Source organism: Sebastes fasciatus, chromosome 6, assembly GCF_043250625.1.
Source record: "Sebastes fasciatus isolate fSebFas1 chromosome 6, fSebFas1.pri, whole genome shotgun sequence".
NCBI lineage: Eukaryota > Metazoa > Chordata > Actinopteri > Perciformes > Sebastidae > Sebastes > Sebastes fasciatus.
In genome coordinates, this window is record NC_133800.1 from 37,127,515 (window position 1) to 37,142,279 (window position 14,765).

At 38.2% G+C, this 14,765-nt stretch overlaps 1 protein-coding gene and 2 non-coding genes across 3 annotated transcripts; all 3 read right to left on the reverse strand.

The window, feature by feature from the left end:
• Window positions 1-3,076: 3,076 nt before the first annotated feature.
• Window positions 3,077-11,353, reverse strand: mak16 (MAK16 homolog (S. cerevisiae)). The gene is made up of 10 exons (XM_074639626.1): window positions 11,167-11,353; window positions 10,508-10,557; window positions 9,938-10,047; window positions 8,876-8,940; window positions 8,220-8,371; window positions 6,200-6,254; window positions 6,016-6,090; window positions 4,402-4,515; window positions 3,875-3,943; window positions 3,077-3,628 (listed from the first exon to the last, which is right to left on the reverse strand). Exons 1-10 carry the CDS (start codon window positions 11,179-11,181, stop codon window positions 3,410-3,412), a joined length of 924 nt encoding a protein of 307 aa, XP_074495727.1. The 5' UTR covers window positions 11,182-11,353; the 3' UTR covers window positions 3,077-3,409.
• Window positions 11,354-12,523: 1,170 nt separating this feature from the next.
• Window positions 12,524-12,624, reverse strand: LOC141770286 (small nucleolar RNA U13). The gene has a single exon (XR_012594512.1). It is a non-coding gene; the product is annotated as a small nucleolar RNA U13 (small nucleolar RNA).
• Window positions 12,625-13,696: 1,072 nt separating this feature from the next.
• LOC141770287 (small nucleolar RNA U13) lies at window positions 13,697-13,797 on the reverse strand. Its single transcript, XR_012594513.1, has one exon. It is a non-coding gene; the product is annotated as a small nucleolar RNA U13 (small nucleolar RNA).
• Window positions 13,798-14,765: the final 968 nt, after the last annotated feature.

A 14,765-nucleotide genomic window follows, 5' to 3' on the forward strand; every position in this document is an offset into this window, starting at 1 on the left:
CATGAGACGCGCGTCTCAGCTGCGTCTCTTTTATAGAATAGAGGTCTCGCATATTTTTTACGCGTGCCGCGCACGTCTCACAGCAACAACAGACAGTGAAGGTGATCTATTGACAGTATATTGACATCATATCAGCTACATTACTACAGTTTACATGTCTAGACATCTGTAGAATATGTCACAGACAGTGAAAGTGATCTATTGACTGTATATTAACATCATATCAGCTACATTACTACAGTTTCGAGGTCTATCTGTAGAAAATGTTACGGAGATGAAAAGAAGTAAAAACTTATTTTTAAATCAACACTTTCATTTCAAAATAAAAGCCGTCAATTGTTTTTTTCTGTTGACAGAATTCCTTCATTTGTTAACACGAGGCTTTTATTCTGAAATATGTGCAGGACAGTGTTGTAGAACATGCAGTGACTTGCAGAGCTCCATGAATGAATATTGTATGGAGTTTTAATTATGGATTATTACTATTATTTACAAATTACCACACGTTTCTTAACCTTTCTCTGTCTAAAATAAATATAAATGATATTTATAATGACATGAAATGGCCATTAAAAGGCAAACTCTATGTGGAAAGAAAGGGCTGACAGCAGCAGCAGAAACGGAGCAGACACGCAGCTGAAATTCTGCAGATGTGCTCCTGACACTGTATCTGTGCGCCGGGCTTTACTGATGGTACATGTCCACAGGGGCGTTTTTTATCGCGAGGGGACGCAGCGCTTCCCAACATTGGACGCTTGGTGGGCTGCCACTAGACACAAGGCTCTCCCCACCTGATTGGACGAACACTTTCCCTCCGTTGGCTGCTGCTCCCACCTTTCAAACCGGAAACAACATGGAGGCTCGTTTGGAAACCTTCTTCTCTTATTTCATGTAAATAGTTCACCGAAATGTGTTTATGAAAACATCTGAGGTGAGAAATAAGCCCCGCAGTTGCTGAATCTGTCTTTATTTTCGATCGACAACGTTTATTTTAAAAGATTCTCAGAAGTTTTGAGAGACGGCGAGTCGCGTCGGACGCCCGTGAATTACATAAAATAGCCTAGACCTCAACTTTATGCAAATGAGGAGAGGGCGTTGTGACGCTCTGTTTCTCGAATCGCGATGCCACGCTGCCGGAATGCATTGCTGCGCGGCTGCTTACATAGACAATGAATGGGAAGCGTGGAAAGCACGGAGCCTGTGGACGCATACCATCAATGTTGTATTATTGACGTCCGTGGGACCAATCAGGTGATGTCAGACAAGGATCATACCATCAAGCAGGGAGGGGCGGGGGTGCGCGGCGCGCTGACGGTCTTCAGGTACAGAGCAGGAGGAAGAGGAGGAGAGAAAGAGAGAGAGAGGAGTGCGGTGCATGGAAACGGAGCAACATGTAAAATTATGATATTCTGGAAATTATAAGGATTAGTATAATTATATTGAATAATTTAAGTGATATATGTGAACACATACTAATCATAGGTCAAAACAGCTAAGGCTAAATTTGTCTGAATTATAAAAGGCAGAAGGGAAGTATAACGAAGAGCCGTTTGGGAGCCGAAAGAGCCGGCTCTTCTTGGTGAGCTGAGCCAAATGATCTGGATCACTAAAAAGAGCCGGAATTCCCATCACTATCTGATTGTAATTTAAGTTTGTCAGCTTGTTTTAATCACCGGAGTCTCCCGGGTCGGCGGCGCTGTTGCCTCATTGTCGTCAGTTAATGCAAGACGCCGCCCACGGGATGGCTCTGGTATAAAAACGAACCAGCTTTTCCCCGGCTAAAACTGAGCTGTTCTCAGATCAGCTCTTCAGGTTCCATCCTCCATCACACAGTAGATGTTTATTTATTTATTTATTTATTTATTATTATTTCAAACTGACAGTATCCATAGTAACAGCAGAAAACATAAACAAAGAGCTGTGCCAAATAAAAGGACAACAGAAATGAAACAAACAAACATAAAATTAAAAAAAAACACACAATAAAAAAGAAAAAGATAATAATAAAAAAAGACCACGCGAGAGTATGACAATAATTTCACTCAAAAACTTTAAAGATATTGCATACATTCATTGTTTTCATTGTTTTTTTGTTTTGTGAGGAAGAATTCCATTTCTTTCATAAATTTTTTTGGGGTAAATTTACACTTGTGAATGTGGAACTGCGCAAGAATTAAAATTAAATGAATAAGTACAGTGCAAAATCTGAGAAAATGTTAACAAGTATAACATTATTGACATCTTTCCACAATTCACATGTAAATTTACAGGACCAGAATAAATGAGAGCAAGTTTCAGGATGTGATTCACAAAGGGAACAATTTAAATCTATATGTCACTCTTTAACTTCTGTAAGAAATGTTTCACTGGATAGAATCTGTGGATCAACTGAAAGGACTTAAACTCTTTCACCTGATTTTTTAGAAGGAACTTTTGCGGTAAGGACCAAACTTTCTTCCAGTCAATATCACTAACTAAATTATTATTATATATATATATTATATATATATAATATATATATATAATATATATATATTATATTATTATATATATATAATATATATATTATTATATATATATATATATATAATTATATATATATGTCAATATCACTAACAAGGTTATTATAAATATATATATAATAAGTCAATAACACTAACAAAATTACTCCAATAAAATGTTGCTGCCGGAGTAGATGTTTAATAATCTGACTGGGTCAGTTTACACGTTTAATCTCCTAAATATATATATATTAAAATGCTGCATTGAGCCCCCTGCTGGGCCACCGGTAACACGACAATGCAGATGTTGTTTTATTAACTTTTATGAAATGAACAGTGTCGTTAATATGATTTAAACTAAAATTAAATACTGTTGAACGTGTTTAAATGATTCTGTTGTTAACGGGTCAACCGACAATCTCAGTATTTGGCAGGAAGACACAGCAGCAATCCGAGCTGCCAACACTCTCCTGGATCACTATTTAGCAAGCGGGAGAAAGGCTAGACTCGACGGTTGAAACGTCACTTCCTGTCTCCACAGTAGGTCATCATGTAGAATAAAGAATATTGGTCACTTTACATTAAAAAGCAGGTTTATTTTAGAATATTTTTCTCCAAAGTTCAACGTCTACTAAGAAGCATAAAGCAGGGTTACATTTTTTTCCAAAATGTATTTATTGACATGTTCATCTGGTACTTTGTGTTGTTTTCAAAGATGATTATGGACTCAATATTAAACAGAACGAAGCAGTTATTTTAAAATAAATCACTGTTAAAGTCACATTGGGTTTGTTGATCTGATTCCAGGTCAGATCTTCATGTGTGTCCATTAACAAACAAACATTTACAGTCTCAACCTGAAGACCACAGTGGGGGGGGGGGGTTCCTCAGCAGAGGGTGTGACATCACTACGTGGCTCTGCTCTTGGCGGCGGGCTCTGTCTCATACTCAATCTCCACGTAAGCTCGCTTCTTCCTCGCCACTGTGCCGTTGGCTGGAGACTTTCCTTTAGACTTGGAGGCCTTCGTCTTCGTCTCCACCTCCACCTCCATCTCCTCCTCACTGGACTCCTCCTCTTCCTCATCTTGGTCCTCCTCGTCGCTGCTCGTCTTAAGTTTGTTCATGTCCTGAGAGGAGAAACAAAAACATCTTTTAGATTCAAGCTGAACATCTTCACACATTCCTGGTTTCACCTTATTTAACACGCGTCCTTACAGTCGTCTTCACTTGTTAATAAACTAAACTAACGGTTAGTGCCGGCCCTGACAACATCCGTTACCGTATGCTGAAAAATCAGTAGTTATTGATTGATTAATTGACTAATCAACTTTATTAATAAATCGTTGCTGATCTACTTTGGAGTTAATTGTTACCTCGAAGTCGCTGAGGTCGCTCCCCTCCTCCACTTCATCTTCTGCTAAGAACTCTCTCTTCCCGACGTCCTGCAGACACAAAGGAGACACGTTGACATCAGACCACTACGCTGGAGGATGAGTCCTCTCTGACTACACACACATCCTCTCTGACTACACACACATCCTCTCTGACTACACACACATCCTCTCTGACTACACACATATACTCTCTGACTACACACACATCCTCTCTGACTACACACATATACTCTCTGACTACACACATATACTCTCTGACTACACACACATCCTCTCTGACTACACATATATACTGTCTGACTACACACATATACTGTCTGACTACACACACATCCTCTCTGACTACACACACATCCTCTCCGACTACACACATATACTGTCTGACTACACACACATCCTCTCTGACTACACACATATACTGTCTGACTACACACACATCCTCTCTGACTACACACATATACTGTATAACTACAGATATACTGTATGATGAAAGCAGCCTTCATCACCTCGTCATCCTCCTCTTCCTCCCCCTCCTCCTCCTCCTCCGACTCGCTCTCTTCGTCCTGCTGCTCCAGAGCTCTGTCGAAGGCGTGGACCGGGAAGTTATAGATGTCTCCGTACTGAAACAAAAACATTTTAATACTTTATTGTTCTATTCTAGTGAACTATGGCTGTATTCAACAACGCCTACTACACACAGTACTACTGAGGACTATACAGTATACTACACACAGTACTACTGAGGACTATACAGTATACTACACACAGTACTACTGAGGACTATACAGTATACTACACACAGTACTACTGAGGACTGTACACAGTATACTACACACAGTACTACTGAGGACTATACACAGTATACTACACACAGTACTACTGAGGACTGTACACAGTATACTACACACAGTACTACTGAGGACTATACAGTATACTACACACAGTACTACTGAGGACTATACAGTATACTACACACAGTACTACTGAGGACTATACAGTATACTACACACAGTACTACTGAGGACTACACAGTATACTACACACAGTACTACTGAGGACTGTACACAGTATACTACACACAGTACTACTGAGGACTATACAGTATACTACACACAGTACTACTGAGGACTATACAGTATACTACATACAGTACTACTGACGACAGTACGCAGTATACTACACACAGTACTACTGACGACAGTACGCAGTATACTACACACAGTACTACTGAGGACTATACAGTATACTACATACAGTACTACTGACGACAGTACGCAGTATACTACACACAGTACTACTGACGACAGTACGCAGTATACTACATACAGTACTACTGACGACAGTACGCAGTATACTACACACAGTACTACTGAGGACTATACAGTATACTACATACAGTACTACTGACGACAGTACGCAGTATACTACACACAGTACTACTGACGACAGTACGCAGTATACTACATACAGTACTACTGACGACAGTACGCAGTATACTACACACAGTACTACTGAGGACTATACAGTATACTACATACAGTACTACTGACGACAGTACGCAGTATACTACACACAGTACTACTGACGACAGTACGCAGTATACTACACACAGTACTACTGACGACAGTACGCAGTATACTACACACAGTACTACTGACGACAGTACGCAGTATACTACACACAGTACTACTGAGGACTATACAGTATACTACACACAGTACTACTGAGGACTATACAGTATACTACACACAGTACTACTGACGACAATACGCAGTATACTACATACAGTACTACTGACGACAGTACGCAGTATACTACATACAGTACTACTGACGACAGTACGCAGTATACTACACACAGTACTACTGACGACAGTACGCAGTATACTACATACAGTACTACTGACGACAGTACGCAGTATACTACACACAGTACTACTGACGACTGTATTCAGTATCCAGTACATACTTCATTCCTCAGCAGTATGAAACAGTTAAAGTGATTTATTTCTAGTATGCTAGACCACTCTTTTATGGAGGACCACAAGAGTCACGTAAATAATAATAAAGCCTTTAATTGATTAATTGATGTAGAAGTAATGAAGGTGTTTGGTGTCGTACCGTTCCCTGTTTCAGTCTCTCAAGAAGCTCCTTCTCGATGGCGTTATCCAGCTGAGCAGCGATCAGAGCTTTCTCCTGCAGACAACACCGGATAATACAACGGGTTAATATAACACGTTAATATAACACGTTAATATAACACGTTAATGTTTGGGTGTAATCATATGAAGAGTTAACGGCTCACCTCTTTCCTCTTCTCTCTCCTCTCCACCTTCCTGCTGAGAGGAACCAGCTTCCTCCTGAAAACACAGAGAACAGTCACACTCTGAACCGGAGAGGAGATCTGTTGTTGACGGATCAACACTGTTGCTGACGGATCAACATTGATGTTGACGGATCAACACTGTTGCTGACGGATCAACACTGTTGTTGATGGATCAACACTGATGTTGACGGATCAACACTGTTGCTGACGGATCAACACTGTTGTTGACGGATCAACACTGTTGTTGACGGATCAATACTGATGTTGACGGATCAACACTGTTGCTGACGGATCAACACTGTTGTTGACGGATCAACACTGTTGTTGACGGATCAACACTGTTGCTGACGGATCAACACTGTTGCTGACGGATCAACACTGTTGCTGACGGATCAACACTGTTGCTGACGGATCAACACTGTTGCTGACGGATCAATACTGATGTTGACGGATCAACACTGTTGCTGACGGATCAACACTGTTGCTGACGGATCAACACTGTTGCTGACGGATCAACACTGTTGCTGACGGATCAACACTGTTGCTGACGGATCAACACTGTTGCTGACGGATCAACACTGTTGCTGACGGATCAACACTGTTGCTGACGGATCAATACTGATGTTGACGGATCAACACTGTTGCTGACGGATCAACACTGTTGTTGACGGATCAACACTGTTGTTGACGGATCAACACTGTTGCTGACGGATCAACACTGTTGCTGACGGATCAACACTGTTGTTGACGGATCAATACTGATGTTGACGGATCAACACTGTTGCTGACGGATCAACACTGTTGCTGACGGATCAACACTGATGTTGACGGATCAACACTGTTGCTGACGGATCAACACTGTTGCTGACGGATCAACACTGTTGCTGACGGATCAACACTGTTGCTGACGGATCAACACTGTTGCTGACGGATCAACACTGTTGTTGTGTTCATGCTCATTTTAATTCATTTATTTTTATACTTGTTTATATAATAGTAATATAATATAATATATATAATTGTTTTCATAATAGTAATTTACAGTTCATAATTACAAAAGTTGATAAAAACCCATTTTTAAGTAATGAGCTTAGAAACAAACAAAATAAGTACACGAGAAAATAACATCAGCATTAGAAATTCAAATCAATTAAATTGAATAGAAAATATTAATAACAATAATAATAATAATAATAATACAAATAAAATAAATAAAAATGTTAAAAAGGGTTGGGGGGTGCAGAGATATCACAATATCATTTCCATGGGCCCACACATGAAGGCGTCCGTCTTCACATGTAAGGTCACTTCCAGACATGTTAATGTGCATGCGTGCTAACCCGTGTGTTCCTACAGCATGTAGCTATAACTCTCCTTCTGTCAGAGTCCATCTCTACTCAAAAACAACCTCCATATTCCTTATTTATGATATATATATAAACACTGTATATGATATATATAATGAAACTTTTATCATTCAACCTATACTACATTATATTTTACATTCTATACTCTGTTGCTGTACTATATAATTATATTTCACCTTATATCCCATAATACATTATGTTAATAAGTTATATTGTCTTATTATATAATATTCTACTAATCACACCACTGTGTCACTTTATCTTTTCATTTTGAGTTGAACTTTTCTTGTATAGTTTTATTTCTATTATTATTTTATATACTTCCAATTCTGTATATTTTAAGTGGACTTATTTCTGTTCTCTTGCTGCAACAGCTGAATTTCTGCTCTTTGGATCAATAAAAGTTGATTTCATCTTCAGACAGTTTCCTCTTTTTGAGTCAAAAACCTAAAAAACACTAAACTCTCTCTGCATCCCGTGTTTATAGTGATTCTTCAACGATGTTCAAATAAACTAAAACACTTTATTGTCTTCTCAGAGCTTCATTCTTCCTGCTCAGTACAGTAACTTCCTACGTCCTGCTCCCTGCAGTAGTATTCTGTAGTAGCGTGCCGTATACCAGCCGTACTTACTGTCTCTTGAGGACCAGTTTGCGCATGCGGATCAGGTACTGAGTGATTTTGGTGAAACGTTGTTTGCATTTGTGTCGGAGGAATCGAGGCCAGTAGATCAAGTTCTCATCGATCTGTTCCAGAGCTTTCTCGTAGTTCTTACTGAGCTTCACCTGCACACACACATAAATATAGATTCAATGTGAGACACACACAAGTGAAAACGTACATTTGTTAGAAGAAGTCGGTGTATTTGTCGAACATAAAAACAGGACTTCTTAAAGTTCTTCATTTGATCAAATTAAATGTCTTTGAATGTTTGTTATTTTACAGAGAATCTACATTAATATTAAATTAAATAAACAGTTAAATGCTTCAGGAAACCCTTTCTCTTGCCATGGGAGAGGACAAATATGCTGCTTTATGACAGTGTATGTATATATTTATTATTGGAAATCAATTAACAACACAACACTTCAATACAAGCTAGTCTGACCTGGTTGGTACAATGGATTCATCAGGTTTTACAGGATCTTCACTCCAAATTTAAAACCTAAAAATTGCATTTCAAGCACCTTTGTGTGAACTCTGCATTCAGTAACGTATAATTAAAGTTAACGTAGAGTCAGAAACGGATGAAGTGAAACACGGTTAACTGTGAACTGAATGAAGCTCACCTTCTCCCACATCCTGGCAGGAAACGCTGCTCTCTCGATCACCTTCATGTAGAGGAAACACTGACCTGCAGCAGGACACAACATCATTAATGAAGTCATAAACTACGGTACTTATTCCTGAACTGTTCGTAGTAGGGGTGGAAAAAATATCAATACTGTATCGATTTGTAATTAATAGTTTACAGGTAAAAATGAACTCAGTCAGACTTTATTTAATTAACAAAGAGATGAGTAGAGCTGTGATGTCGGATGTTACAGTCACTGTGATAAAGGCAAACAAAAGTTAACTTTCTTTACTCAGATTTTATGCATATGGTGGTGTGTTCTTTATACCATGACACTTTTCCTAAAGGAAAATTGGATTTTCAGACTTTTACTCAAACATATATCGGCCTTTTTCAGACATATTTCTGCCTTTTTTCCTGACATATTTCAGACATGTTTTTGGACTTTTATTCAAACATATATCAGTCTATTTCCGGACATAATTCGGACTTTTGTTTGAATATATTTCTGCCTTTTACTGACATATTTCTGCCTTTTTTGGGCCATATTTCAGACATACGTTGGCATTTTTTTCTGACCTATATTTCAGACGTTTTTTGGACATAATTCGGCATTTAAAAAAAAAACTTTTTGGCTTTTTTTCTGACTTTCTTTGAGCCTTTGTTCAGACTTATTTTCGGACACATTTTGTCCTTTTTTAGAAGTTAGCATGCAGCTTTAGCTCTGCTCTGTGTAGCTCTGCTTTTCCTGTCAATGTGTGAAACCCAAAGTGTTTCCATCCTTTACTGGATGTGTAGTGTTTACCACGCTGGATTTAACATGGGAGGGTGCAGGTCGTATCCACGCTGACCCTCCAACGTTTTAGACTCTCTGAGGTTTGTTTTGGTTGACGGATACGGAACGGATATGACATCACGTTACTCAGACTACCACAATAAAAGCGGTAACTTTCTTCTATATCATTCAGAAAAGCAAAATCATCAGAAGCACCTTGCTCTGGTGTATAATCCCTCCTGATGTTATTAAAGTGTTGATGTTGGCGTGTAGAGCGTTTACCTTTCTCCTCTCTGATGGTGGCGTACTGGCTGTTGGCCAGCGGGCAGGACGAGCGGTTACACAACCCGGTGATGTTGTATTCATTGCGACAGAAGTTCTGACTCTTTGTCCTGGACACACACACAGAGAACACAAGATATCAGAGAAGTTCACACGGCTAATTTTGTTCCTTTTAGTTTCATATCCATCAATCTAAAAGTCAACCATGAACAGAATCACAGGTTATTAAGAGTTCAGGAAAAACTGATGAACTCTGTGTCTCAAATAAAATGAGAATACATTACGTCTCTTTACACACATACATCTACTACACTCCTGTTTATAGTTTATTCATTTTGCAATTACTGTACAACCGTCTACCAAAGGTACATGTCTTTATACTTCTTTTTATACACATTTAATGAGCGTTGTTGTTGGAGGGAGCCGGAGATCCACTGCTTCTCTGTAATTGTCGTGGACATGACGATAAATAACTTGACGTATAAACAAACATTCACGCTACTATACAACTATCTCACTGAATGACTGAATAACTGAATGAATAAGAAGCAGGTTAAGTTTCACACTTACTTGACTTTGAAGGAGCAGAACTGATCGTTCCCAATAATGTCCCAGATCACCTGCAGGAAGCACATTCAACACATTACAGACACTCACTGAGTTTCATTAGGAAAATAATAATAATTCACATAATATTCACACTTTAATGTGACTTTTTAAAATATATATTTAAAGCTGACTCTACAAAACACATCAACTGAGAAAGAAATATGATGTAAATATACTGTATGAATAAGAAATGTCAATAAATTGTACATTAACAGAGGATGATGGTGTTTAACATAATGCCGAATTTAAGTTCTCATACGACTCTACCAATATGTGTGTTGACACATGTTCTTAAAGTTGTACATGTTTACAGAGAAGCAAGACAACCTTAAAACATGTGTTTTTTAAACGGAGTCTGGCGTCATGAACAAACCGTCTCTACCTGGCTCAGAGTCCGTTATATCTCTGATTAAAACATCATATTTCTACACGTATATAGTTAGTTAAGATAACTAGTGTTTAGCAGCTACTGTAGATACTAAACAACATCAGTATTTAATAGAAACTAACTCTGATTCATCAGCTGTTTGATAGTTAGCGGTGAGCTAACACGTTAGCATGCAGACTCAGAGCTCATCAGTCTGCTTTAACTCTCATTAAAACACATTTAACAAACTCACGTCGTCGTGTTGCATCTTGAGTTCCTCACAGAGCTGCTTGCAGCTTCTCCTCCACCAGACTCCGGTTGGTTTTAGTGATATTTAGTGAGTTATTGTGACGTTATGAAGCAGTTTGTTTCTGTCTCTGAAGCCACATGGAGAGTCAGGGAGCAGCCATGGAGGAGATCTCACACAGTGACGTCACACAATACGTGAAGAAGTATCGCGATACTTCAAACTGGAAACGTTTTATCATTATCTTTACTTAGTTCAATACAGTACAAAAAAAAAAGCAGTAAATATATTTCACAGTATAAAAATATAAGAATAAATTTTACAACAAATAAAAAGAGAAAAAACAAAAAAGGAAAAACATCAGGGTCTGTTGGGGTCTAGGTATCATCTTTCTATGTGCTATCACTCCTTTTTTCATAGAATAGAATAGAATAGAAAGCATTATTGTCATTTGTGTTATAAAGCAAATAAAATCATCCCTCCATCATTAACATTTTTCCATCTTTTTTTGTCATTTTACACATAGACCCGGTATAAAAGAGGGTAACCAACACACAATATCATGAAGTCATTGTAAAGCTTAGACTATAATCTATCCATCGGTCACATTGTCATGACACTGAGGTCAAGAGAATTTGACCTTTGACCTCTAATGCTGTAATCAGGCAAATTCTGAATGCCACTGCAAATGCCCTTATAACTAACTCCATATTGATGATACACGACTATTAAAGAAGTGAATATAGTGCAGAAGAGACTGTTAAAAGTGGGTATAGTGCAGGGTAACTCCAGTAGCTTAGTCTATGAAAGTGCACTGTGTACATTATTATCTGTCCTGCAGACCGTCCTCCTTTGTCCCCACCCCACCCCCACCCCCAGAGAGGTGTTGTACAGTTTGATGGATTTCCTGAGTCTGTCTGTGGAGCACTTGAGGAGCAGCAGCCTGCCGCTGAACCAGCTCCTCTGTTTGGTGATGACGGCGTGCAGAGGATGGCTGGCGTTGTCCAGTATGGCCAGCAGTCTGTTGAGTGTTCTTTCCTCTGCCACCGTCACCAGAGAGTCCAGCTCCATGCCGACCACAGAGCCGGCCCGCCTGATCAGCTTGTCCAGCCTCGAGGTGTCCCTCTTAGTTGTGCTGCCCCCCAGCACACCACAGCGTAGAAAAGGACGCTGGCGACCACAGATTGGTAGAAAATCTGCAGGACATTTTAGGCAAAAAAATAAATCTGTCTGGAGCCACAAGTTTTTTTGCCTAAAATGTCTCTTTTGGTGGTAAAGGTTGCTGAGCCCTGAGTTAAGAGTATAACATAATGTTTTTTGTTTAACGTTGCTTATTCTATTGTGGAGCTGGTGTCCGGTTCAGGGTCAGAAGGGCTGAGGCGCAGAGCGTAACAAGGTGAGGGCTGCACCTTTCACAGAGGTTCCGTGAACACACCAATCATCATACTCATGAACCAGAAAGATCACACCTTTATCATGGCGCTGACGCATCTTCTCCCGCCTCCACACCTCTCTGACTGACGGTGTCACCTTTTATTATTACTCTCATCTTCCATTATCAGTTAATTAGCATCTAGTTAAACAGAGCAAACAGCTCAACATCACATATGATTACATGTGAAAATAGAGTTGATCAACAATTGTGATTTTGTATGTAAATAAAATCCTTTATATATATTTTACTTACTTAACTTTTCTACTTTTTTACTATCAATACTTCAAGTAATTAGAGTCAATTTAAGATAGTTTATTTTTTGTATATTACAATTGTATATTTCTTTGGGTTAAGACAGGAGTCAGCAACCTGTGTCTCTTCAGCTCCTCTCCAGTGGCTCCCTGTGGACTTTTAAAAATGGAAATGAATAACTGTTTTTTTTGTTTACATTTCATTTTTATTTATCATTGTTGTAGGTCTATGGTACGATTTTTTTCTCGTCATATTATGACTTTTTTCTTGTAATATTATGACTTTTTTCTTGTAATATTATGACTTTTTTCTCGTGATGTTACGACTTTTTTCTCGTAAAATTATGACTTTATTCCCGTCATATTATGACTTTATTCTCGTAATATTAAGATTTTTTCCTCGTAATATTCTGACTTTTTTCTCGTAATATTCAGACTTTTTTCTCGGAAAGTTATGACTTTATTCTCGTAATATAACAACTTTTTTTCTCGTAATATTCTGACTTTTTTCTCATAATATTCTGACTTTTTATCGTAAAGTTATGACTTTTTTTCTCGTAATATTATGACTTTTTTCTGTAAATCTCAGATGTGTCTCAGATGTGTTTGCCCTAATACTCCGTAGTACATTGTCTCTTTGTCCCTCACTGCGTTTATAGTCTAAGTATACTATATACTTAGACTATAAACTGTGTTACCTTCATCACAATGATCACGTTTTGTGGCTCCACAGATGTTTTTGCCTAAATGTCTCTTTTGGTGGTAAAGGTTGCTGAGCCCTGAGTTAGTATAATATAATGTTTTTCGTTTAACGTTAATTACTTTATTGGGGAGCTGGTGTCCGGTTCAGGGTCAGAAGGGCTGAGGCGCAGAGCGTAACAAGGTGAGGGCTGCACCTTTCACAGAGGTTCCGTGAACACACCAATCATCATACTCATGAACCAGAAAGATCACACCTTTATCATGGCGCTGACGCTTCTTCTCCCGCCTCCACACCTCTCTGACTGACGGTGTCACCTTTTATTATTACTCTCATCTTCCATTATCTGTTCATTATGATCAGGTTAAACAGACTAAACAGCTCAACATCATCTCGTGTGTTTGTATTAGGATTTAACAGCCAGCAGAGCAGAGTTTAGTTCTCTATCTGGAGAGGTGCATTGTGGGAGTTACTGCTGTATACTGAAGCAGCAGCGACACGCGGCGGTGAGGAGGAGAACTGCAGTCCTATAATACACAGACACTATATTCATATTCTAATGTGATTCTTTCTTAAATGAATATTCTGTAACGCGTCGTGTTTTTAACCATCATACACCAAATAAATGTAAATGTAAATGTAAATGTAAATATTAATATTAATATCAGTTAGTCCCAACTACAACTTCACTAATAACAGGCTGTTTTCTATTTAGCTGGACTGTATTTAGATCCTTTACTTTTTTAAAAGTACTAATACCACACTATAAAAAATACTCTGTTACAGTAAAGGTACTAATACCACACTGTGAAAATACTGTTACAGTAACAAGTTACAATATATAGCTACTATATTATATACATATATATATACACACATATATATATATATACATATATACTGTATATATATATATACATATATACTGTATATATATATATATTTATATATACACTGTATATATTCTTCATTTATAAGATGAGATAACTCAACAAAACCTTATTCACCTCTGGATCTGAAATTCCAGGAATAAAACAATATTTATCTGACTGTAGGATTCTGTATAATCAGTCAGAAATATATAAATACTTCACCATATTTCTTTGTATTTATCTTGATATATTTTTGCCGTTATTATTGAGTTGTTAAAACATTTCTACATGATGTATTAATTTATCAGACTGGCATGTTATCTGACTTTTGTTTCTGACATTTTGAA